The sequence below is a fragment of the Podarcis cretensis genome (assembly GCF_951804945.1).
Source record: "Podarcis cretensis genome assembly, chromosome: 12".
Taxonomy (NCBI): Eukaryota; Metazoa; Chordata; class Lepidosauria; order Squamata; family Lacertidae; genus Podarcis; species Podarcis cretensis.
The window spans coordinates 6,885,916-6,910,284 of NC_137181.1; the positions used below are offsets into that span (position 1 = coordinate 6,885,916).

The 24,369-nt window shown below is 46.7% G+C and overlaps 1 protein-coding gene across 29 annotated transcripts in view; it reads left to right on the top strand.

Annotated features, from left to right (window-relative positions):
* OBSCN (obscurin, cytoskeletal calmodulin and titin-interacting RhoGEF) overlaps positions 1-24,369 on the top strand; it is a 270,159-nt gene that overhangs the window by 94,903 nt on the left and 150,887 nt on the right. For 16 of the 29 annotated variants that reach the window (XM_079996236.1, XM_079996263.1, XM_079996261.1 and 13 more), the window contains 17 exons: positions 794-1,060; positions 3,462-3,728; positions 6,114-6,377; positions 6,944-7,210; positions 7,822-8,085; positions 8,840-9,106; positions 9,573-9,839; positions 13,690-13,953; positions 16,089-16,355; positions 17,340-17,603; positions 18,367-18,630; positions 18,801-19,064; positions 19,507-19,770; positions 20,104-20,325; positions 20,700-20,741; positions 21,269-21,532; positions 23,069-23,332. The exons of 1 other annotated variant lie outside the window; for it this stretch is intronic. In XM_079996236.1, the coding sequence (XP_079852362.1) occupies positions 794-1,060; positions 3,462-3,728; positions 6,114-6,377; positions 6,944-7,210; positions 7,822-8,085; positions 8,840-9,106; positions 9,573-9,839; positions 13,690-13,953; positions 16,089-16,355; positions 17,340-17,603; positions 18,367-18,630; positions 18,801-19,064; positions 19,507-19,770; positions 20,104-20,325; positions 20,700-20,741; positions 21,269-21,532; positions 23,069-23,332 (4,242 nt within the window). The remainder of the gene's footprint in view (positions 1-793; positions 1,061-3,461; positions 3,729-6,113; positions 6,378-6,943; positions 7,211-7,821; positions 8,086-8,839; positions 9,107-9,572; positions 9,840-13,689; positions 13,954-16,088; positions 16,356-17,339; positions 17,604-18,366; positions 18,631-18,800; positions 19,065-19,506; positions 19,771-20,103; positions 20,326-20,699; positions 20,742-21,268; positions 21,533-23,068; positions 23,333-24,369) is intronic. 12 more of the 29 variants (XM_079996262.1, XM_079996260.1, XM_079996241.1 and 9 more) reach the window with 12 other exon arrangements.

Below are 24,369 nucleotides of genomic sequence, written 5' to 3' on the forward strand. Positions count from 1 at the left end.
GCTTCATCCCAGTCCTTTGACTACAGATGTACTGTAACTCCACCTCACTGTCTACCAACAGAAACTATTTTTGAACTATCAGAGTTTCTACATATTCGCTGTTGTCTGTTACGCCAAAATCCACCTATCTTTATTTTGCCAAAGTCCACATAGATACCTAGATGTGTATCTTATGTTATGTGCTACGTGTTAATTAGATATTACCTGCTTTGATCTTTACCATATGTTTAAATCAATGGGTGGAGAATGTAAACCTTACAGTTCAGGTGAACCTAATTGTATTATTCCCCCCCCCCCCTTTTAAAAAGCATTAAGTTATCAAGCTGGTAACTGTAATATTCTTAAGCTTTCCCCCCATGTGAAGCATAGGTGGTTAGAACAGTAGTTAAATGACATTTCCATCAGTTGAATTTTATTATTATTATTATTTGCTTCAAATTCCTTCTTTCAAAAGCTGTTGGGGAAGCAAAGAACCCACAACTTTTCTTAAGCCTCTCCTTCTGGCCCATGTTCACCATGTTCACACTGGAGCCAGTGGGGTGTAGTGGTTAAGAGCGGTAGTCTTGCAATCTGGTGAACCGGGTTCGATTCCCCGCTCCTCTGCATGCAGCTGCTGCGTGACGTTGGGCCACTCACACTTTTTTGAAGTCTCTCAGCCCCACTCACCTCACAGAGTGTTTGTTGTGGGGAAGGATGGGAAAGGAGAATGTTAGCCGCTTTGAGACTCCTTCGGGTAGTGATAAAGCGGGATATCAAATCCAAACTCTTCTTCTTCTTCAATTCTGCATTTTAGCCCTTCCAGTTCTTTTCCAACAAGAACTGCGGAACAGGGAAGCTGAGGAAGGAAGCAAGGTGCGGCTTACCTGTGAGCTTAACAAGGCAGACCTGCCGGTGCAGTGGATGAAGGGAAACCAAGTCCTGGAGGCCGGGGAAAAGTATGAGTTGAAGCAGCGTGGCACTGTGGCAGAGCTAGTGATCCGGGATGTAAAGAGTTCTGATGCTGGGGATTATACCTGCAGCACTGGCGAACTAAAGACCTCGGCTCGAGTGCAAGTGACAGGTAGGAAGAGCCACTAGTTTCGCGGTGCTCAGTTATCTATGCCATAATTTAATAGTGGGCCTTCACGGAAATGCCATGCATGCGAAATTTGCTCACTGCAGTAGGTAAAGGGACCCCTGACCATTAGGTCCAGTCGTGGCCGACTCTGGGGTCATCTCGCTTTATTGGCCGAGGGAGCTGGCGTACAGCTTCCGGGTCATGTGGCCAGCATGACTAAGCCGCTTCTGGAGAACCAGAGCAGTACACGGAAACGCCATTTACCTTCCCACCAGAGTGGTACCTATTTATCTACTTGCACTTTGACGTGCTTTCGAACTGCTAGGTTGGCAGGAGCAGGGACCGAGCAACAGGAGCTCACCCTGTCACGGGGATTCGAACTGCCAACCTTCTGATCAGCAAGTCCTAGGCTCTGTGGTTTAACCCACAGCACCATCATGCAACCCAACCTCTGTGAGTGTGAGTTGTATGTTTTAGGTGACGTGCGTCTAACCATACCATTCTGCTTCCATCTGTCAGATGCTGCTGGCGGTTGCTCGTGAGTAACCAGGCAGGACTCTGACCTGGCTTTTAAAGGTTTTATTGTGCAAACTATTTACAGTGCAGATCTACAAAGTTCATGTCCATCTCAGTCACTTGCAGAATCTGGGAGTGGCCTCTTCTGGCTTCTCCCCCAAAATAAGACCTTTGGCACCCCAAGCCTCCGCCTCCCCTCCTTGCGTCTCACCCCTCTGCGCAAGGTGGGCAACAGAAGTGGATTGTGTCCCTCCTGGCCAGCCTGGCTAGGTGAGGCGCTGGGACTTTCAGCAGCATCCTTGAGCCCTCTCCTCGCCTGGCTGGCCTCTTCCCTCTCTTCTCCACTGGAGGTGTGGCTTTTCCCACCGCTGGAAGAGGAACTGCTCCTCAGGAGTTTCGGAGGCTCTCTGTATCCAACCGGCCCCCCTGCCTCCCCCCCCTCCCGTTCCGAGGGCAGTCCCCTGACACCATCACTCGTGGTTGAATCTTTGGCCTATATTGTAGGGCTAAGCCTGTGTAAAGAAGTTCCTTGTTTGTAAGATCCAAGTTAACCATCTCTGCAGCGGACATATGGCAGTTGAAAGATGTGGTTGGGAATGCTTTCCAGATCAAGGGCCACATTTCCTCCTGGGCAGCCTTCCAGGGGCCACATGCCCGTGGTGGGCAGGGCCAGAGGTGAAAGGGAGCAGAGCAACTGGTGCGAATTTTACCTTTGCACAGTAGGCGAGTTTCTACACCCACTTGCACACCTCTCTTCATCCTCCATCCAGAGAAACTGGAAGCATTCTTAGAGTCCAAGGACACATTCCAGCCAGGCAGAAACACCCAAAGAGGGTGCAAAATGGGCCACTGAGGGGCATAACTGGGGAAAGGGTTTGTGGCTTGTGGAGAGTCCCAAGGGCCACATGGAGAGGCTTTGAGGGCCACATTTGGCCTCTGGATCTGAGCTTCTCCACCCCTGATCCAAAGTGATGGCTCTGATGATGAGGTCTTTTTTGCCAGACTCCCAAGCAAGCCATTTTCTTTCTGAGCTGCTCCAGGCTGTACCACTGCAGTTGGGTTAGGGGGCTCACAGGACAGAACGCGCCTACATATGAAAACAGCAAGTGTCGGGGAGATGGGTTGTAGCTGGACCTTCTCCCTGAAATGCTAGTTTTCTGTTGGCAGGGAGAACTAGGATTTAGACCGGGGTAGTGGCGCTGTGGGTTAAACCACAGAGCCTAGGGCTTGCCGATCAGAAGGTCGGCGGTTCGAATCACTGTGATGGGGTGAGCTCCCGTTGCTCAGTCCCAGCTCCTGCCAACCTAGCAGTTTAAAAGCACGTCAAAGTGCAAGTAGATAAATAGGGACCGCTCCGGCGGGAAGGTAAACGGTGTTTCCGTGCGCTGTTCTGGTTCGCCAGAAGCGTCTTAGTCCTGCTGGCCACATGACCCGGAAGCTGTACGCCGGCTCCCTCGGCCAATAAAGCGAGATGAGCGCCGCAACCCCAGAGTCGGCCATGACTGGACCTAATGGTCAGGGGTCCCTTTACCTTTACCTTAGTCAACCTGTTTATACCTACCGCCCACTAATGATGGTAAAATTTCCTTACCGCCCACCAGTGCTCGATAGAAGGAGGATTCAGCTTGTGCCGTAGAACCCACTACCACCCACCTAGAATCCTGAAACACCCACTAGTGGGCAGTAGAGACCAGGTTGACAACCCCTGATTTCGACACTACCTCCCTGAAGCCAAAACCATTGACAAAATTTGAGTTTTCCATCTGTTCCTGCGTATTGGAGCGGAGTGGGGTGGGAGTGGTCCTTGCTGCGTGTGGCTGTTATATGGAGTTTCCCCCACAGTGCTTAACTTTTGCCATTTCCCCTCCACCCTGGTTGTACATTTTAGCCCTGCCAGTTCTTTTTAAGCAAGAGCTTAAAGATGTGGAAAAGGAAGAAGGAGACACCGTAGCTTTGCGCTGTGTGCTCAACAAGCCAGACGCATCTGTGGCCTGGAAGAAGGGAGCGACGGTCCTTCGGGCTAGTGACAAATATAAGATGAAGCTGGAGGGGTGTGTGGCTGAGCTGTTCATCCACAATTCAGAGCCAGAAGATGGTGGGAGATACACCTGTGATGCCGGCGATAAGCAGAGCACAGCTCAGGTCAAAATCCATGGTAGGGTAATGGAGATGCATCCATCTCATTATTGCATTTATTCCCATTTTATATGTATCTCCTCTGAGTTTTAGCTTGCTGAGCAAATATGTGGTATACAATCCTACCAGCTTGATATTTTTAGGAAGTTCATGTCGGAAATCAAGCCCATATCAGGAGAAACTGGCAACTCTCCCAGGCACCTGGCTTGATCTCCTGTTGACCTCCCTGGCTGCATTCCCCAGCAAGATCCAGGCGAGGTCGCAATAGGCGATCCTTCTCAGCGTGAGAAGAACACCCCCCCCCTTTCCTGCCCCCCCCCCAGGCAGGGGAAAGAGATAGACAGAAACGTATTTACATGCCTTTATTTCTGTATTATTGGGACGCAGGTGGCGCTGTGGGTTAAAGCCTCAGCGCCTAGGGCTTGCCGATCGAAAGGTCGGCGGTTCGAATCCCTGCGGCGGGGTGCGCTCCCGCTGCTCGGTCCCAGCGCCTGCCAACCTAGCAGTTCGAAAGCACCTCCGGGTGCAAGTAGATAAATAGGGACCGCTTACCAGCGGGAAGGTAAACGGCATTTCCGTGTGCAGCTCTGGCTCTGGCTCTGACCAGAGCAGCGATGTCACGCTGGCCATGTGACCCGGAAGTGTCTCCGGACAGCGCTGGCCCCTGGCCTCTTAAGTGAGATGGGCGCACAACCCCAGAGTCTGTCAAGACTGGCCCGTACGGGCAGGGGTACCTTTACCTTTACCTTTACCTATTTCTGTCTTTGCAGCATTATAAAAAACATGACTGCTCTCTTCAAGCTCTAGCAGTCTAGTAGTGACAAACACTTCCTGTACTGCCTGGACAGGAATAAACGGAAGAGCTCATATTACACTCTGAACTAATTCCGGTGCTTCGCACTGTGAATTGACTGTCCCTCTGATTCCCACGGGCAGTCCCAACATTCCCATCATGTTTACTTTTCAGGCTAGCACTTTGCAGCTGCATTGCATCCATATCGTAACAGTTCATTGGGGTTTTCCATGCTGTGTTTATTACAGAGGACGCCTCCAAATTGGGGAGTTTTTCTCCTAGGGTTTTTTCTTTGGTGCGTGGGTCTATTCCGCAACATGTCCATTGATGCAATAATAGTGATGGGTTTATACTGGACTGTCCACACTGGACTGTTCTGCAATGCATCTGCAGCGTCTTTGCATTATTGCTGCCTGGAGGGGTACTTTTGCACTAGAAGAGTGGGACAAAAAAACAAAGCCCAGATCATTTGGGGGGTATGAAACATTAGAGGATTTCAGGAGGAAGTTGCAGGACATGCTTGCAAACAAAGCAGCATGCCAACCACAAAACATTTGCAGGCGCAAAAAACATTGAAAGTGGGATTGTGTATAACTGCCTTGATACCATCATGAGCACAATTCACCATGAATGCACAATAAAAAGCACATCTGGAGGAGCCTTTGCACGTTTGGACGATTAGTATCCTGGCTTTTCTGTTGAGTGCGTGCTCTCAGATAGGCTCCGCCCCTTTTAACTACTCAAAGAGTTCCGCCTCTCTCGCCACAGATAGGTTCATTAGAACTGAGGTTTGTCGGGAACCTCAAAGGGCTGTGATGTGGAGAGGCGGACCAGGAACTTCTGTCGTTGTCTCAGGGATCGGGGTGCTGCCCGCGGCCACGAAAAGGGTGCCCTCCGGTTGATGGGAGAGCGGTCATTATTGAGCATTCATCCTCATTTGTTTGTGCGGAGATTAGATGACATCAGCAATTTAATGAGCAACCATTCCGATTTGTTAGACAATGTTTCCTGAAAGGTGTTATCCCATACTTCCCCATAACTTTCCTTCTTGTAAGAAAGTCCAGTCTTTGAGGGAGGTGATTTTTGTGTGTGTGCAAGGCTGCCTAGTTAACTACAGCTGAACAACCTCAATTTGCCAGTATGTGTTGAATCCCACCTGGCAATAGCAATAGTCTGGAAGCGCCCTAAATCTTTATCATAATGAGCTAGGCAATTTTGTGATGGCAGCCATAATACGCCTGAACTGCTTGGGAGTTTCAGTGGTTCATGGAGAGCCTTTGGGTCTAGGAAAAGAGGCGTAGACTAGACAAGGCCCAAGGGAAGGAGGGTTGGGACATGGAAGAGTTCAAAAGAATGATAGGAAGAAGAGAGGGACAGAGTGGGGGATGAGTCTGAGAGGGGAATGAAGACCAGGGGAAAGAAAGGTCAGAGCAGAGAAGCATAACTTCCCAGGGGCTGTAGAGGTGAGAAAAGTTTAGATGTTTGATTTGAAACGACCATATGAAATCTTGGGTTGGAGGCAGTGTCATGTATAACTGAATCAGATGCTAATGTTGGCAAGTCATCCTCATGTGTGTGTGTATATACATTTGAAATCCCTTCATCCTCCAGCCATACCTACCCGCTTCAAAGAACCGCTAAAGAACACGGAAGCCACACAAGGTGGGATAGTTACTCTGCACTGTGAGCTGAACAAGTCTGCTCCAGTGGAGTGGATGAAGGGGCAGAAAGGTCTGAGGCCCAGCAGCAAATACAGAATGAAGAAAGAAGGAACTGTGGCTGAATTGACGATCCACGATCTGGACCTCAAGGATGCTGGGGATTACACATGTTCCACTGGAGACCAAAAGACAACAGCTGTCTTAACAGTGAATGGTAAAAACACAACAACGCTACCAGCCTTTTGAAGTGATTCTGCCATCTCCCCCAACCCGCCTAATTTATGTTCTTGCAAAGCTGTCCTCAGCTCTACTTTTCCTCCATCTTGTCCTTCGCTGTCATGCCGGCATGCAGCCTCCCTGCTTTACTCTTCTCCAGTTTTGCAGGATGTAAGGTGTTGCTGTTGCATGTTTAGGTGATTTGCAAAGTTCCTCTCGCAAATGACATGGCATGACTTGCACAATGTATGAGATATACTGTGTGGTTCTGTCATCCTCATTAAGAAAAGGTTGGCCGTTTCATATCTGAGTTTTTATTTCAATTCTCTGGCCAGCCTCCTCTTAATGGGGCACCCCTTCATTCCTAAGGATTATCCCATCCAGAAGTTCTTTTCTGTCCCCCAAGTTGGAAATTGGCAGGATTTGCTGGAAGCATGTCCAGGATGGTTCCCCATAACTGGGGGGTGAATTGCACAATTCAGCAGCATGCCAGAGAGAGAGTGAGAGAGGCTCCGCATAACTTGTGGTTGTTGACACAGTATCTGTTCATTCTGCGTCCTTCAGCCTTGGCCGCACAGTTCAAAATGGGGCTAAAGAATGAGGAAGCAACAGAGAGCGGAACAGCCACTCTGCATTGTGAGTTGACCAAGGCCGTTGACTCCGTTGAGTGGCTGAAGGATCAAAAGGTGCTGAAACCGAGTGAAAAATACAGAATGAGGCTAGAAGGTCGCTTTGCTGAGCTGACCATCCAAGATCTGGAACTGACGGATGCTGGAAGCTACACCTGCGTGTGTGGAGATCAGAAGACTACTGCAGCCGTGAAAGTGAATGGTAATGGACCTTATGCCCACAGTTAAAGCCTCTTAACAAACATGCTTAATCCAGCTCTAGCCGCTCTTGCAACATGTCTTTGTGGATCTCTTGCTGTTGGTCTTGCCGATGAGCTGAGGTGGCAAAAGTGGGAGGTCCCTGGCTGCGCCAGTGTGATATCGTGCAAGCCACGCCCCCCTAGGCCAGCCGATTGGCTGGCCAGGGGATGACGCTGCCAGGGATCCCCTCAATCGCGTGGAGGCTGAGAGCCAGCCCCCGTGCACATGGAGAAGGTGTGAAGCCCGCAACTCCACCTCCTCTCGAGTTCGGAAGTGGTTTTGTGGATCTCTTGCTGCTGGTCTCCCGGGGCTTCTTTTTCTTCCCTGTCCTCCCCCCCCCCATATTTTGATACATAAAATAATGCAGTTATACCTCTCCCTGCAAAATGCCCCCGTGTTCCTGCTACATAGGGGTCTGGTGATGGTTGCGGCACAGCTAAGCCTTTGTGTTGGTTGGTCTTGACGCCAGTTGCTTCCTAGCAACATGGACCTTCCCAGTGTGCTAAAGCATCAAAACGTCAGAGGCCCTCCAGTGATCTGACCCTTTCTCTCTACCCATATTGCATTCTTTAGCACTGCCTGTATTTTTCCAAGAAGAACTAAAAAGCAAGGAGGTTACAGAGGGTGAGACAACCACACTGCTCTGCACGCTGAGCAAGGCTGCCCCCGTGGAATGGCGGAAGGGGCAAAGGGCACTCAAACCAGGTGGCAAGTACGAAATTAAGCAGGAGGGTCCCTGTGCTGAGCTGGTGATCCGTGACTTGGATGTAGCAGATTCTGGAGACTACACTTGCAAATGCGGAGGACAGAAGACTACAGCTAGCTTGACAGTGAATGGTAAAGAAAAGAAATGTAGAGATATAACGTGTACCTTATATATATAGTCAGACTTCTCTTGCGGTTTTTCTTCTGAAATTAAACCCAACAGCGCTCTTCCTAATCCACACATGTTACTTTCCTCCTCTTCCTCCTTAAAACACCCCTTTGGTGTGGATTCTGGATCTTCTTCCTCACAGCAGATGCATAGACCCTCTCAAGTGAATGTAACGTTTACAGTTACAAATTTACAGGCTCAGAAATGTTGAAAAGCTTCACTGGGTCTTCACCACACTTTGTTTACCTAAGAAAACAGGTCATGATGTTTTCACTCAGTCCTCATTCAGTGAGATCCAGAGAATTTCTGCATTGGCTGGAGCTGCGCGAGGAGGGCCTTTTGTTAGGACTTGTCGTGAAGAATTGCTAGGGGGTATTAAATTCATTCCCATCTCCAAATATGTTATTTGTTAAAGGAACAGAACTTCACTGGGAGTTGGGCCATTTTCAGTGTAGGATTAATTGTAAGCTACTGGGATAGAACGGTGGAAGCAAAACCAAGGAGGCACTTTAGGTCAAGGCCACAAAAGGTTGAAGTTTGTAATTTGATTCTCCAGGATGAACGTAATTTAGTGTGATGAAAAAACAAGCCCAAGTAAATCACTGCATTGACACCGGTAGCCCACTTATAATTGTTTGCCAAGAGGAGGGTAGTTTGCAATCTCGAGGGTCTCAGTTTTGATGGACTCCTGTCCTGTTGTTACCTCCACCCCTGCAGTCCTGCCTACACTTTTCACGAAAGCCCTGAAGGACGAAGAAGCTACGGAAGGCAAAGCCGCCACTCTGCAGTGTGAGCTGAACAAGGCCTCTGCCACCGTGGAGTGGAAGAAAGGACACAAGACCCTTAAGCAAGGCAGCAAGTACAAAATGAGGCAGGATGGCACCATTGCTGAGCTTATCATCCAAGGCCTGGAGCTAACAGATTCTGGGACTTACAGCTGTGTATGTGGAGAGCAGCAGACTGTGGCATCTTTGGAAGTCAAGGGTAAAGAAAACAAGCTCTCAACCCATTCACCAACCTAGTTTCTACCTTTTCTACCCATTCTATGGTCAAAGGTGTTACCGTTATCCTTCTTGGCTTATTTTTGGAATCCAGATCCACTGTTGCAGGGCAGGACATTGCATGACTGATAGAACTCAATATTTTCATAAGCGTGTGTGTGTGTGGGGAGGGAGTCTTCTTAGATAGGTTGGAATCCAGATGTTTTGGGTGCTTCTTCTAAGGCCACAGCCCTTTTTAATTCCACATATACCTATCCATTCCTCTATTTCCTGTCTTTCAGAGGAAATGGATTTTCTAGGTAGGTTCAGACAGCCAATATTTCCCTGAATGAGTGATTCCTTTCACTGCCTCTGAGTGGTGGGACTTCAGTGGTTGCATGCAGGGGTAAGGATCAATTTCTTTTTCCCCCTCCGCCGCTTACTTTTGCCCTCTATTACCACCTTCTTAGCCCTTCCGGTGCTTTTCAAAGAAGGACTGAAGAACAGGGAAGCCGTGGAAGGCACCACTGCCACTCTGCGTTGTGCCATGACCAAAGCTGGTGTTGAGGTGAAGTGGAGAAAGGGGCCTGAATCTCTCAAGCCAAGTGACAAATACAGAATGAGACAGGAAGGTGCTGCGACTGAACTCTTGATTCGAGACCTGAAGGTGGAGGATACAGGAGATTATACCTGTGTTTGTGGAGACCAAAAGACAACGGCTGTCTTGACTGTTCATGGTAACCAAACGTTCCATGCTGCAATGGTGATGTCTCGGAATCTGCCTTCTCTCTGTAGATTTACTGACTTTGTGTTGCCTTTGTTTGTTGTTTCCCTCCTTTGTTCCTCTCGTTCTGTCTGTTTCTCTGTCGGTTGCTTGTTAACATACCTTGTATTGTCTCCGGCATGAGTGAGTGTGGGCTCGTCCACACTTCTGTGTGTCCTCTGCCTAGAAAGCTCAGATCCCAGCAGTTTTCTGCTTGTCCCACTCCTTTACCAGGGAAAGCTTGCTCTTTAGTTCTCAATCAGAACAAACAGCTATCCGCTGAAAACTTGAATGGCTGCCTGCTCTGATTGTGCATTGAAGAGTGGTTTTCCTGGGGGGAAGCAGTGGGACGAGCAGAAGTGTGGATAAGCTCTGTGTCACAAATAGATCCTTAATGTTGCAGTCAGTGGTTTGCACTGAAATCCCAGTTGTAAAAATGTGTGTCTTCATTATAGCACTGGAGTAGAATCTCTGCAGTTCTGGAGAACTGTGGAGGGTGTGTCAATAGAGCACTTTGAATGCTTCCTCCTACACACTTCTTGTTTACTGTGCGTCTGTCATTTATGTGTTGTTGGAAATTACCCTACAATAAGAAGCTATGATATAAGTACTGGAAATCAGAAGCCGTGCTGTTCTTTCACATCAACAAGGTAGTTTCCTACGGCCTGAAACCATCTCTGGAAGATTTTTAACAGGACACTTCTTGAAAACTCAGTTACAACTGATTTTATAATATTGTTTCATGCCACACCAATCTCTATGTGGTACGAGATTCTAGGTGTTGCAAGCATAATTACTGGAGTCTGTGTTCCCTTTTGGGACAATGATATGTGGTTTTTTTAATACATATATACGACCTGCTTCTGGATGGAGAGAGCGCAAAGCGTTCACAGCCCAAGAGCGTCCTGTTTCTCCCATTGCTACAGCCTCCGATTCCAAGAGACCCCAAACATCATGTATGACCTTCATGCTCCCAACTCTGGGATTGTCTTTTGCTAATTACCCAGAGCTCAGGGTGGGGTCTCCCCCCTATATTTCTGGAAGAGAGTCTTCTGCCTTGTTGATGGATTTCTTGATGGGTTAATGACTCTGCCTTTGTTTCATAATGGCCCATTTCCAGGCGATTCCCTGGTCAAGAGAACAAGTCCAGTCTGTATTTTTACACTGCTAAATCCATTGATTAAACGTCAACATTTATGAAAGCCAGGAATTATGAGGTTTGGTTAAATTCCAGCCCCCTTACTGAATCCAGATATTTTAGGGGAGTCCTGCCTCCCCACAAATTTATAACAATATTCTATTTTGCTCATTAGCATTTGGAAGCTTTCACTGATAGTTAACATCTTGTTTTAAGCTTGGTGACTTGGATAATGCACTTCTGTGTGACCTGGTAAAGTGCTTTCTCTCCCCCCCCCCAATATATTTTCAACCTACTTGCCTACCAGTCAATTGAAAAGGTCTCATTCCTTTTGCAATATAGTCCAACTGCCTTGGACCACGTCTTTTAGCTTCTCATCCATGGCTTTTGTTCATCCTTTCCCCTCCTGCTAACCAAACTACATTCTTCATCTTTGAAATCTTCTCAGTTTCCTCATAACCTACCTCCTGTGTTATGGTTTCTGGACCAAAACTATTAAAAAGCCACAGAAGTTCCACATCTGAAATAAGACATTCCTTGGAATGAAATATATCTGAGAGTCTTTTACTTGGAAACTTCCAAAAGTTTATTGGAATTTCAGTTGTTAACTGCATTGCGTCATTTGGGCATGACATATTGGGTGCTGGCTATATACTAGCAAGGGAATCTCTGAGATTCTTGTTGGGATGTTTAGTCCCATGCCAGTGGCTCCATGATGACTGCAAAGTCCTCGGGTGGCATGTAAAGGTAAAGGTAAAGGGACCCCTGACCATTAGGTCCAGTCGTGACCGACTCTGGGGTTGCGGCGCTCATCTCGCTTTATTGGCCGAGGGAGCCGACGTACAGCTTCCGGGCCATGTGGCCAGCATGACTAAGCCGCTTCTGGTGAACCAGAGCAGTGCACGGAAACGCTGTTTACCTTCCTGCCGGAGTGGTACCTATTTATCTACTTGCACTTTGACGTGCTTTCGAACTGCTAGGTGGGCAGGAGCAGGGACCGAGCAATGGGAGCTCACCCCATCGTGGGGATTCGAACCGCCGACTTTCTGATCGGCAAGTCCTAGGCTCTGTGGTTTAACCCACAGTGCCATCCGTGTCCCGACAGTGCCACCCATGTCCCCGGGTGGCATGTATCTTACTTTATTTCATCCGTTTTAATCTACTTTTCTTTAAAGTCTTTTATGACAGACATTTCTGATGGTATCTGTTTCCCAAATAAGGCAACTTACACTCCTTTGTCCTTTGTCATGCTGTTTCACACCCAATGGCTGTGAAAGTCTATTGGTCTAATGGTTGCTATTTCCCATTAGAAATGCTTGTTTGCGGACATAATAATGTTAGGATTCGGCTTTAAGTTGCTAAATATCACAACTGTAGGACATCATGGGGCATGGTTACTAATGGTTGCTTGGTAGTAAACTTGGTAATAATCTGGATCTATAGACCTGCAGGGCATGTCTCTTATCTTCTGCAGCTCTGCCTATAAATCGCTGGTTTCAGGTGCTTCAGAGGAGCCCTTGGCACAATTATGCAACTGTTCAAGTTCCATAATATTTTGAAGAACTTGAGGAGGCTGGTACATCAGCTTCGTTATGAGGCTTTTTCAGGGCTGGTTCTAGCTTTCAGTCCCTGCATTGGTGTCCTAGGCTGAAACCCTAAGCCCTTGTAGCTAGGAAGTTAGTCCAAATGGGACATAATTCTGAGTAACTTCTGGGATTGCGCAGAACAAGATGCACATCGATGAAAAAATGGCTCTTGGTGCATGTCGGGCTGGAAGATCCTTATCTGACATGCAAAACCCAGGGGAATCTGCAGGTTCCATGTGTCAAAGTCATGTCAAATCTTCTTCTGGAGAAGCCAATGGCATTAATTTTAGCAGAAATCGCTTCCAAGTGTTCTCACCACTGCAGATGAAGACTCACCATTTTGGTGTCCCGTCCCCCCCACCAACTTCTGTTCATTCGTCTTTAAAACTCACTGTTTAGGCTTCCTTCTTCTATTTCTTATTTTCAATTCTGCTTATTGCATTCCTTTTTCATCCTTCCTTGCAAGTTTTTCCCCCATGGAAAATTCTAATGAGTTCATATTTTTCCCCATTTTAAGGGGTAGGTGAAATGTCTTTGATGTCTGGCAGTGTTTACTGCTTTTACCGTCCTTTTTGTTTGTTTGTTTGTTTGCTTACTTGTTTTGTTTGCACGATGTTCATATTTACATTTCATTTGTGTGTGTGTACATTTATGTCTCATTTGTGGGGATGGTGAATGCTACCCACAAACAAATTATTTGTGGTGCTTATCATCTGTCTGTAAGAGTTTGTGTTCTGAAGTTGGATGAAATGAAATCATTACTTGTGACCTCATTTCAACCAATCATCATGTCCACATTTCCATTTAGTTTCATGTCCAAAATGCTGTTGAAAAACCTGAAAGCTAGAAAATGGCTGACATTTAAAATTCCCAGAATTTTTTTTTCTTTTTGGCATATAATGAAACGGCATTGCTCTTTCAAAAGAGTTTTAAATGCTTTATATATGGTTCTGTTGTTGGTGGAAAGAAGCCAGAATCTGCCATCAACAAAGCACTGCTCTCTCAAAAGACCCTTCTAATGGATGCAGGTGAACAGCTCAAGTGGTTCTTGGAATATCTGGGTCACATGACACACTCTCTATCAATATTATTCCCCTCAGCTGTGCCTGCACGTTTCCAGGAAGAACTTAAAAGCCAGGAAGTCACGGAAAGTGGGACGGCCACTCTGCGCTGTGAGCTGAGCAAGGCTGCCCTAGTGGAGTGGAGGAAGGGTGAGCGGTTGCTCAAACCGAGTGATAAATACAAAATCAAACAGAAGGATAATGTTGCCGAGCTGATCATCCAAGACGTCACGGAGCAAGATGCTGGAGATTACTCTTGTGTGTGCGGAGATCAAAAAACATCTGCCTCTCTAACTGTGCATGGTAAATATTATACACATGTGGCATTGACAACATTCTACAAGATGCGTTTTATACCTAGATTCTCCTCAGACCATTCTACACCGGGTTTCTGTTGATAGTAGTAATTATCCTGTTTCTTTATCCCAAGTCACATTTTGTTGTTTCTCTGACTAAGTGTACCAAAATTAATGCAAATGCTCTAGCTATAATTTACTCATAGCGTTTGGGAGCAACTTAGTCAGTGTTGTGGTTCCCATGGCCCAGATATCAGCAGGCAGGATATTTAACCATGCTCTGTGTATATATGGATAATAACATTTATCTAAGCAACTTGAATCATTCCAACCATAGTCTTCCCCTATAGTTCACTGAGTTGTAGCATGGGGTGGTACATAATCCATTTTGGGGCACAAGTCTCTCATTGGCCCTGATACACTTTGTATACTGGGAATGGTGGAGGGAGGAGAGGAGGTTTTCCTCAAAGCAGCTACAGGTTCTCAATACCGCCCACTAGATCCTCAGCCCAGATGCTCTGTGGCTGGGTTCACGTGACGAGGTAAGTCAAACTTTGGTTACAGCTTGTGGTTAGTGATGAGAAAGTTGGACCACAAGTCCCAGTCTGGATGGCATGCTAAGCCTAGAACAGTGGTTCTCAACCTGTGGGTCCCCAGATGTTGTTGGACTACAACTCCCATCACCCCTAGCTAGCAAGGCCAGAGCTCAAGGATGATGGGAGTTGTAGTCCAACACCATCTGGGGACCCACAGGTTGAGAACCGCTGGCCTAGAAAAGGGAGCAGAGAGGCTGCGTTCTCCTCTCTGGGAGCTCACGCATTTGTGGAGTCTTGCCAACCCAAGGTTTGGTTTAGTGCGCTGGGTGCATGCTGCCAACAGATGTGTGCATGGATGTTTCGTGGAGGTGGGAGTGGAGGAACTGGCTTCCTTCTGGCCTGTTTTGCTGTTGCTGTATAGATGTCTGTACACAAAACTGGTAGAACGTTGCCTCAGGAGAGTGAGGAAAATTCTCAGGGATGATTCACACCCTGGCCGGCACTTTCTTGATCTCCTGCCCTCGGGCAGAAGATATAGAAGCAGGATTAGTCGCACCAACAGGGTAAAGAACAGCTTCTATCCGTGGGCTGTTAGGCTGCTGAATGAAAAGATAACAACAGGGCAACTGACTTTCGGGTTTGGTGGGTGTGCGTCAGTAAACGAGGGGAATTAAGACTAAGAGAGCTGAGTGGGGTGTGTGTGCTCGTGTAATCTCACTGTATACAAGTTGCACAAGTGACAATAAAGTATTTAAATGTGAAACTGGGGCAGAGGTGGCTGCATTAGGAGCATTTAATTCTACATGGTTGCAGAGTTATTAAGCTAGCTAGAGCTTTCCAACAGAAAGAGGGGCATAAGGGGACATATAGTATCGCGTGTCCTTTTCTCTGGGGCTTGGGTGAAAGAGGAATGTAGAGGAAAGGAGAGGAGCCTACAGGCTGGATAATATGGAATGAAAAGCATTTTCTGGGGCTAGTGGGGGAGACATAATAGCGGCTCTCATTGCTAAAAAACCCGAAGCAGCCCTGAGCCTGTTTTAGAAGATTGCATTGTGTTTTACAACTAATCATCGCAGACACAAGATAGCATAGACATTCATTTCTTTAACCTAATATTGACTTGTTAGTATGTTTAGGACATGACTGTCCTCTATGCAGTTTCTGTCACTTATCATTTGCAATGCTATTTCTCCTGACTGTCTTGGACAGTCTTCCCAAATTCTCGGAACTCCTTCTACTTACAGAAACAGTTGAAACCCACCTGGGTTGGTGAATTATGCCATGGAGACCATGCAAAACACAGAGGTGTACAGTGCAAGTAAACCCTGAGCCACAAGGCTTATTTTCTGCAGGGAACCCTCATGTTGCAGCTCACTGGTCAATTCTAGCAATATGAGCATGAGAAGTCCAAGAAGCATGGTGTACTCAGTGGCATGGTGTACTTAAGGTTCCATGTACAAGTGTATCATTTGCCCTCCCTCATGTTGATACCTTCTTGGAAATCAGAAAAGCCATACTGTGAATACTAGGGTAAGTGGTGGATAAGCGGAATCTCCTGGAATCTCCCAACTGCTGTGAATTTTAATGTGCTCTTTGTGATCTCCAGCCTTGCCTCCACGCTTCAAAACAGAGCTGAGCAACCTGGAGGTTGTAGAATGTGGAACAGCTACTTTGCGGTGTGAGCTGACCAAGGCAGCGGCTCCAGTGGAGTGGAGGAAGGGCAATGAGGTGCTCAAGCCGAACGACAAATACAAAATGAAGCTAGAAGGTGCTGTGGCTCAGCTTGTCATCCACAGTTTGGAACTGGGAGATGCTGGAGATTACAGCTGCACCTTTGGTGACCAGAAGACCTTGGCTTCCTTGAGAGTGAATGGTACATTTAATGGTTCTATTTCCTGTTTGTCAAATGCAACATGAGTAACTGCAGGAAAAGCAGGCATCCTTATCTGTCTGTCCTCCTGAACTCTCCCATGTAGCTAAGAGATCTAAAGAGGTTTACAACACTGATAGGCTGAGTATTATCGCTTGTATTTTGCGACCCAGGGCAACAACCAAAACATGCAGAAACTGTCAGGAGTTCAGCCTACACTCAAGTAGGACCCTGGCAGAGAGACATGCCTGACTGGCATGTTCCCTCCCTCCTGGTAGATCGTTCAGGAGCTTCAAAAGCTTTCTTCTGCCCGAACATCACAGCGACTGATGCCAACCGACACCGGCACACTTAGGGATCTGCAGAGTTTGCGCAGTTGCATAACAGACCTCAGCAATTCAGCATTTTGGCTAATCTACTTTTATTTACATTTAAACACACATGGAGCACTGCAACATGGCTCCCTCTCTCTCTAGCATCAGACAGCAAAGAGAAAAAGAACAAAGGACAATAGTCCCACTTGATGGAACACAGGAACACAAACATCCTGTCTCCGTCACTTCCCACTCTGTGGAGTCAAAACATTTACCGTCATGTGAAAGACAACAATCCCATGACTGCAATCATGGAGCAGGAATTCTAACAGAAACCAGGGAAACAAGAGTGCTGTATTCTCAAGGATGTAGGTAATATAGAAGTATATAAAAGAGGCACACAGTAGGTTTGGGCTGAATGGACATCCAGCATAATAAAGGTTCTGTTCCATTGTCACTTCTCCTATCCTCCATAGTTAACGTAACCAGGTGGCCATGGAGTAATCTTGGTAATATACAACTGATACTGATTTTACTGGTATGTTGATTCTCTTGCTGAGTATTGCAGAGAATTGTGGAGGAGGGTCTTTAAACCTCCCAGACTCTCAATGTATGTAAGAAACGTTTTTCAGATGTTGACATTCACTCAATATATTCATTCTAAACTTCTTAGCCCTCCCTGCCCTTTTCAAGAAAGGCATGGAGGATCAAGAGGCCTTTGAAGATGGGACGGTTGTTTTCCAGTGCGAGCTGACGAAAGCATCGCCAGTGGAGTGGAAGAGGAAGCATAAGTCACTCAAACCGAGTGACAAGTACAAAATGAGGCAGGAAGGTGCTGTCTCAGAGCTTGTGATAGTCAGCCTAGAACTTAAGGATGCTGGAGAGTATTCCTGTGTGTGCGGCAACCAGACAACAACTGCGGCTCTGACAGTGCACGGTAAATCAGCGTGTCCTAAATGTCCGGGAAGTCTGGAAAACCCTGGTCGTTCTTCCCTTCTGGTCCTCTGTGTGTGTTGATGTCGCATTCTCCTCTGTGATGTGTTTTGTCATATCTTCCTAACTCACTGGATATCCCAGTGCATGTTCCTGCACTGATCACCCCCTTGGTCTATCTACTGTTTCTCCTCTATTCTAGAGTGGTGATTTTCAGACTCTGTTCTGGGGGAACCCAGAACTCTTCAGAAGGCTGTTGAGGGTTCCTCAGTTAGAAGATCTGCAATGGAAGATGAGCTTCCCTGATAGATAGCTTGCCCACCACCAGCAGCTGCAGGAGAATTTTTACTCTTGGGTCTTTTCAGGACTGTGTGTTCCTCTAGAACACTTCCCGTAACCTCTGCAACGAGTAAGAATTCCCTAGCAAACCAACAAGTAGACAAATAGATATAGAAAAGGTTCCCCAAAGTTAAAAAGTTTGAAAACCATAATTCTAGAGCATCCTTGCGTTATTGTTCTCCTCAAAAGACCTCATGCATTCCCATTGCTTTGTTTTGACATGGAGTATTCCATCGTCTGGCTAATGCACATTAACGATATCTCTGTGGCATGTCCACATCTGTGGTGTGTTGTGGTCTCACTTCAGCTGGAAAGGATACTGGCATGAACCTGCGTTAAACAGTAGCAGCTGTGGAGATCTGTTCATTTCACCCACACTGAGAGAACACAAGGTTGCTGAGAGTATTTGCTGCTTCCTTGTTTCTTAGCCTTGCCCATAGTTTTCAAAGAAGAACTAAAGGGTGTGGAAGCTGTGGAAGGCGAGGTGGCAACCCTATGCTGCAAGCTCAGCAAGCCTGCTTCGGTCGAATGGAAGAAGGGCAGCCAGTCACTGAAGCACGGTGAAAAATACACGATGAGGCAGAAGGACACCATAGTGGAACTGCTGATTCATCACCTAGAAGAGGAGGATTCCGGCGATTATACCTGTGTGTGTGGCAACCAGCAAACCACAGCTGCCTTAGCAGTACATGGTAATGCCATATATTTTTAAAGAACCATAATGTTTTCCACCATCCCTTCACCCATTTTTTTTTGTATGTTGCTTGTCTTTGAAGAACACCCATTTTGGACTTGTCATGTCCATCACAGTGGGCATCTGGGTAAGTGTGCTTTAACAGGCTCTACGTGTTGTATCCCTCAGTTCCACCAGCCCTCTTCAAAGAGCCCCTAAGGAATGTGAAAGCTACCGAAGAAGGAACAGCCACTCTATGCTGTGAACTAACTAAGGCCGCTCTGGTGGAGTGGATGAAGGGGCAGCATTTACTCAAGGAAGGTGATAAGTACAAAATGAGACAGGAAGGCTCTGTTGTTAAGCTGCTGATTCAAGATCTGGAACTGACAGATGCTGCCGAATATACCTGCGTCTGTGGAGACCAGAAGACAGCAGCTTCCTTGACCGTGCATGGTAAAGAAGTTAAATGCATGGTCACCTACCATCCCACTAACTGTACATTATCTGGAGTTGGATGTAACTTCCACATGTTTGTGTTCGTCATCCGTATCTATGTCATTTCTGTGACGTCGTCTCTGATTGTTGGGCATGGCCTGTCAACATTTGTCTAGGAACAATCGTCGTTGAAATAAGTTACCTGTTCCCAATTCATTTCGATGGTGTTTCCTCAAGATAACATTCTCTGTCTTGTTAAATTTTCCAGTGGCTTCCCATAAATGGTGAAGACAGGAAGCTGTATTTGCAATCACAACAAGTTGTTATCAGCTTCCTGCCTTCAAAGCCTTCCTATGTGTTTTGATTGTCGTTCGCTCATGTTGTGTGGTCCATCCACAGTGCTCCTCCCAAGTGGTCACTTGTTGTTTTAAGTGCAATGATTTTGTTCTGTGACCCTCAGCCTTGCCTGCAAGGTTCCAACGCAACCTAAAGAACGTGGAAGCAACAGAAGGTGGCGTGGCCACACTGCAGTGTCAGCTGACCAAGGTTGCACCTGTGGAATGGAAGAAGGACGGCCAAGTGCTCCAAGCTAGTGAAAAGTGGATCATGAGACAAGATAGTGGCACTGTAGAGCTGGAGATCCATCAACTAGATCTTCAGGATATGGGAAACTATAGCTGTGTGTGTGGAGACCAACAAACTACAGCGTCTTTGACAGTGAATGGTAAACTATGGGTTGCAAATTAACTTCTCAGAAAATTTGCTAATTTCACCCTGAATAGCTACAGAATATCTGCCTTCCCTAACCTAGTGCCCTCCAGATGTTTCAGGCTACAGCTCCCATCAGCGCTGGCTGGGGATGGTGGGAATTGTAGTCCGAAATATCTGGAAGACACAAGGCGTAAGGCAGTGCCCACTCTAGTCTGCAGCATAGTGAGCATGCACTTCCAAGTGCCATGGACTTCCAAAGCTTGATTCATAATGCATTTAGCACAGCTCACCACTGGTCCAAACTTTGGGAGATGTTCACGCGCTCTGCTTCTTTTATGTCCCGTAGCTCTCCCTGCATTTTTCAAGGAAGAGTTAAAGAGTGAGCAGGTTGCAGAAGAAGGCTCAGTAACACTGCGCTGCAGGTTGAGCAAAGATGCCCCAGTGGCGTGGAAGAAAGGGCGCCACCTGCTGAATGCAGGTGGCAAGTACATCATGACGCAGCAAGGGACTACTGCAGAGATGACTGTTGATCATGCAGAAATGCAGGATGTAGGAGATTATACCTGTGTATGCGGAGACCGGGGACGCAGGTGGCGCTGTGGGTTAAAGCCTCAGCGCCTAGGACTTGCCGATCGAAAGGTCGGTGGTTCGAATCCCTGCGGCGGGGTGCGCTCCCGCTGCTCGGTCCCAGCGCCTGCCAACCTAGCAGTTCGAAAGCACCTCCGGGTGCAAGTAGATAAATAGGGACTGCTTACCAGCGGGAAGGTAAACGGCGTTTCCGTGTGCGGCTCTGGCTCGCCAGAGCAGCGATGTCACGCTGGCCACATGACCCGGAAGTGTCTCCGGACAGCGCTGGCCCCTGGCCTCTTAAGTGAGATGGGCGCACAACCCCAGAGTCTGTCAAGACTGGCCCGTACGGGCAGGGGTACCTTTACCTTTACCTATGCGGAGACCAGCAGACAACAGCTGCTTTAACTGTCCATGGTAAAATCAAAAGGCCAAGCTTGATTAGATGACTTCCTAGCATCACTTATAAAACTTAAGTTTTGTGCAATACCTATCTCAACTCTCTAATATCCTTTTAAAATTTTATTTTTATTTTTTTATTTTATCTTCCCCCTTCTGCCCCTACCAAGTAGGAATGGGACAAGACAAGATTTTCTCCTAGTTCTGGACTTACAAAGCCCCTCTTACTTTGATGAGACCATTCTAAAACCAATAGAAAACTGGTGGACTGGGCAGGGAGTGGGGTGGGTTCGTAGGAGCTTGAAACACCAATGTCTATGGCAAGCCTGAATCCTGAATTAAAATTGCTCCTTGTTGCCGTGATTGTTGGTTTCTTTAATAGGGATTCTACTCTGAATTAAAATAAAAGAGTAAAATAATAATGGGAAGTTACTGTTGCATGTCTAATTTGCCTGGTTTTCCGTTTTATTCTTCATTTGGTTCTCTCCTTCTCCTGTGGCCCTGAGTAGCCACCTGCATAAATGCCTAATCTGTTGCATCCTCAGCCTTACCTGCCTATTTCAAAGGTGAACTAAGGAACCAGGAAACCACCGAAGGCGAATCTGCTGTTCTTCGGTGTCAGCTGAGCAAGGTGGCCCCAGTCGAGTGGAGGAAGGGGCAGCTGGTCCTCAGACAAAGTGAGAAATACACACTAAAGCAGGAAGGCGCCATTTCAGAGCTGCTGATCCACAGCCCTGATGGACAGGATGCAGGAGAATATACCTGTGTTTGTGGAGACCACCAGACCACTGCGACCCTAAGAGTCAATGGTAAACAATGCTACTTGACAAACAACGGGCTTTTTGCGCTGCCTTGTAACATCACAATTTTGGAAGCAAACTTCACCCTCTCGATTTGCCTCTGTTCCTACTGTCCCTTTCCACCTCTTTTTCCTTTGGAATACCATCCTCTGTCTCTGTTGAACTGGTGGCTGTGTATACGCAAGAAGACCCCTTCATCATTACCATTTCGGCTTTTGGTGTCCTTGCGTCAACTACTTTTGTGTTGCTGTCTTCCAATGGCTTCCATCCCTGTTTAAACTATGTGCATGTGTGTGTGTGTGTTCCACTGGTAATGCATAGAGCAGTTCTGGTTGCGACATGTGTCCGCGTTCAGCTATTGTGCACCTTATGTGTATCACATGTCTCTGTTTGTTTATGTCTTATTGTTGAGCACCATAGAAGATTTATCACACATATGCCAAGCAAGCAATGTCTTCTGCAGCCACCAAGCGAACGGGAATCAGGTGGAATTATGTTGCCCAAAGGAATCCATCATATGATGGGAAACCATTGTTGTCAAATCAAGGGCTGCTGCATACAGTGGTACCTTGGTTTAAGAACAGCTTAGTTTATGAACAACTTGGATTAAGAATGCTGCAAACCCAGAAGTCAGTGTTTTGGTTTGTGAACTTTGCCTTGGAAACAGAACATGTTCCGCTTCCTGTTGAGTGTGTTCCATTTGTAAATCGAGTCCCCCGCTGCTATGGGAAAGCATGTCTTGGTTAAATAACGCTTTGGTTTAAGAACGGACTTCCGGAACGGATTAGGTTCGTAAACCAAGGTACCACTGTAGTAGTAATTACAGATTGAATTTTGAATGTCATGAAGAAAAGCTTTTTTTCACACAAGAGCTGCACAGTCAGGAAGTCACATAAGGCGGAAGACTCACTCTGGTACTTGAGTTGACAAAGGCTGATGGTTTGGTGGAGGGAAGGAAGAAGCATAGAGGTCTCAGACCCAGCAACAAGCGCTTCATTAAGCAGGAAAGACTCATTTGTTTCTGACGTAGATTCAAAGAGTGTTGAAGAATATACTTGCAACCATGAAGACCAGAAGACGACAGTCTCCTTGACAGTCAACAGTAAAATTGCATTGTGCAAGTACTGTGGGATGAGTATTTTATTGCCCATTGATCTCTGAACTTGAACTTCATCATTCCATTGCAAGTTGTTCCTGAAATACATTGTACATCCTCCTGTGTTCCTATTCCTGGTCTTTCTGTTCTCTTGTCTCTGTGTTCCATTGCGTTTCGGTAGCATACATCCATGTCAGTGTCTCATTTTTCGAGAAGGAGTGTGTAGAGATGACCTCCCACCATCCCAAAGTGCTGTCTCCCTTTCAAGGTCGTGTGCCAATGCCTGATGAAGCCAATGGAGGCATTTCCATTGAAAATCAACTGGCATTGGACCTGGACTTTGTATAGATTCCCCATTCCACCTTATATTATCTACAACCTTCCCTCGTCTCATATCACCCAGCTGCTAGTGTTGGGTCATCATACATTTATAAATCTGTGTTCTGCAGCCCTCCCAGCACAGTTCAAAATGGAACTGAAGGATGTAAAAGCCACTGAAAATGAAACCGCCACACTACGCTGTGAGCTCACCAAGGCCGCTCCGGTGGAGTGGATGAAGGAAGAAAAAAAACTAGCAGAAAGCAACAAATACCGAATCAGGCAGGAAGAAACTGTCACAGAGCTGGCGATCCATGATTTAGACATGAAGGATGCTGGGCGCTACTCCTGCACATGTGGAGACCAGAAGACAACTGCCGTCTTAACAGTTAACGGTAAAGTGTGTGAAATTGATCCAGCCAATGAATGTATCGATAGTCAAATTCTAGAATTTTAAATAAGTTTGGGATTATGGTGGGGCTGCAAAGTAAATATTTCAGTCTCATTCTGTGGAATGGTTTGCTCATGTATAAAGGTACAGTCATGGATGACTCTGGGGTTGCGGCACTCATCTCGCTCTACTGGCCGAGGGAGCTGGCGTTTGTCCGCAGACAGCTTCTGGGTCATGTGGCCAGTATGACTTCTGGCAAAACCAGAGCAGCGCACGGAAATGCCTTTTACCTTCCCGCTGGAGTGGTACCTATTTATCTACTTGCACTTTGACGTGCTTTTGAACTGCTAGGTTGGCAGGAGCTGGGACCGAACAACGGGAGCTCATCCCGTTGCGGGGATTCAAACCGACCTTCAGATTGGCAAGTCCTAGGCTCTGTGGTTTAGACCACAGCGCCACCCACGTCCCTACTTGCTCATGTATACACATGACTTAATTCCCTTGCACTTGATTGATTTACAAGTGATAACTGGCAGCTGAATGTTTGAACTAGTGGTCAGCATTGTGCAGGAGAGGACACTGGGTGACTTGAAAGTTCAGCCTCCAAGGTTTCATCTGGGATGACTTATTTGCCCATGAAAGTTGTTACTTAGACGTTGCAGTCATCAAGTAATGAACATATGTGTACCTGCAGTGAACCAGGCCTATAGTAGTAGTGGAGGTGGTAGCAATAGTAATAATAACTTATAACACCATAACTTATAACACCATAAGACCAGTTTCTGGCAATTTATACTTTCTTTTTGGTACTCTCACAGAATTTTTAAACCATAAAGATTTGAGATGCCTTGTGTCGACATTTTGAAATTTGGGGTCTTCTACGTTGTTAAGAATGGCAATTTTCAAAACACTGAAATGTGAAACTAGGAGCTATTCACAGCCATGCAGTAAATATAGTTTATTGTTTTGGTCATCATAGTCATTTGCATTCCGTTGCAGTGAATGCCATGTGTTTACTGTCTGAAACACTTATTATTGCTA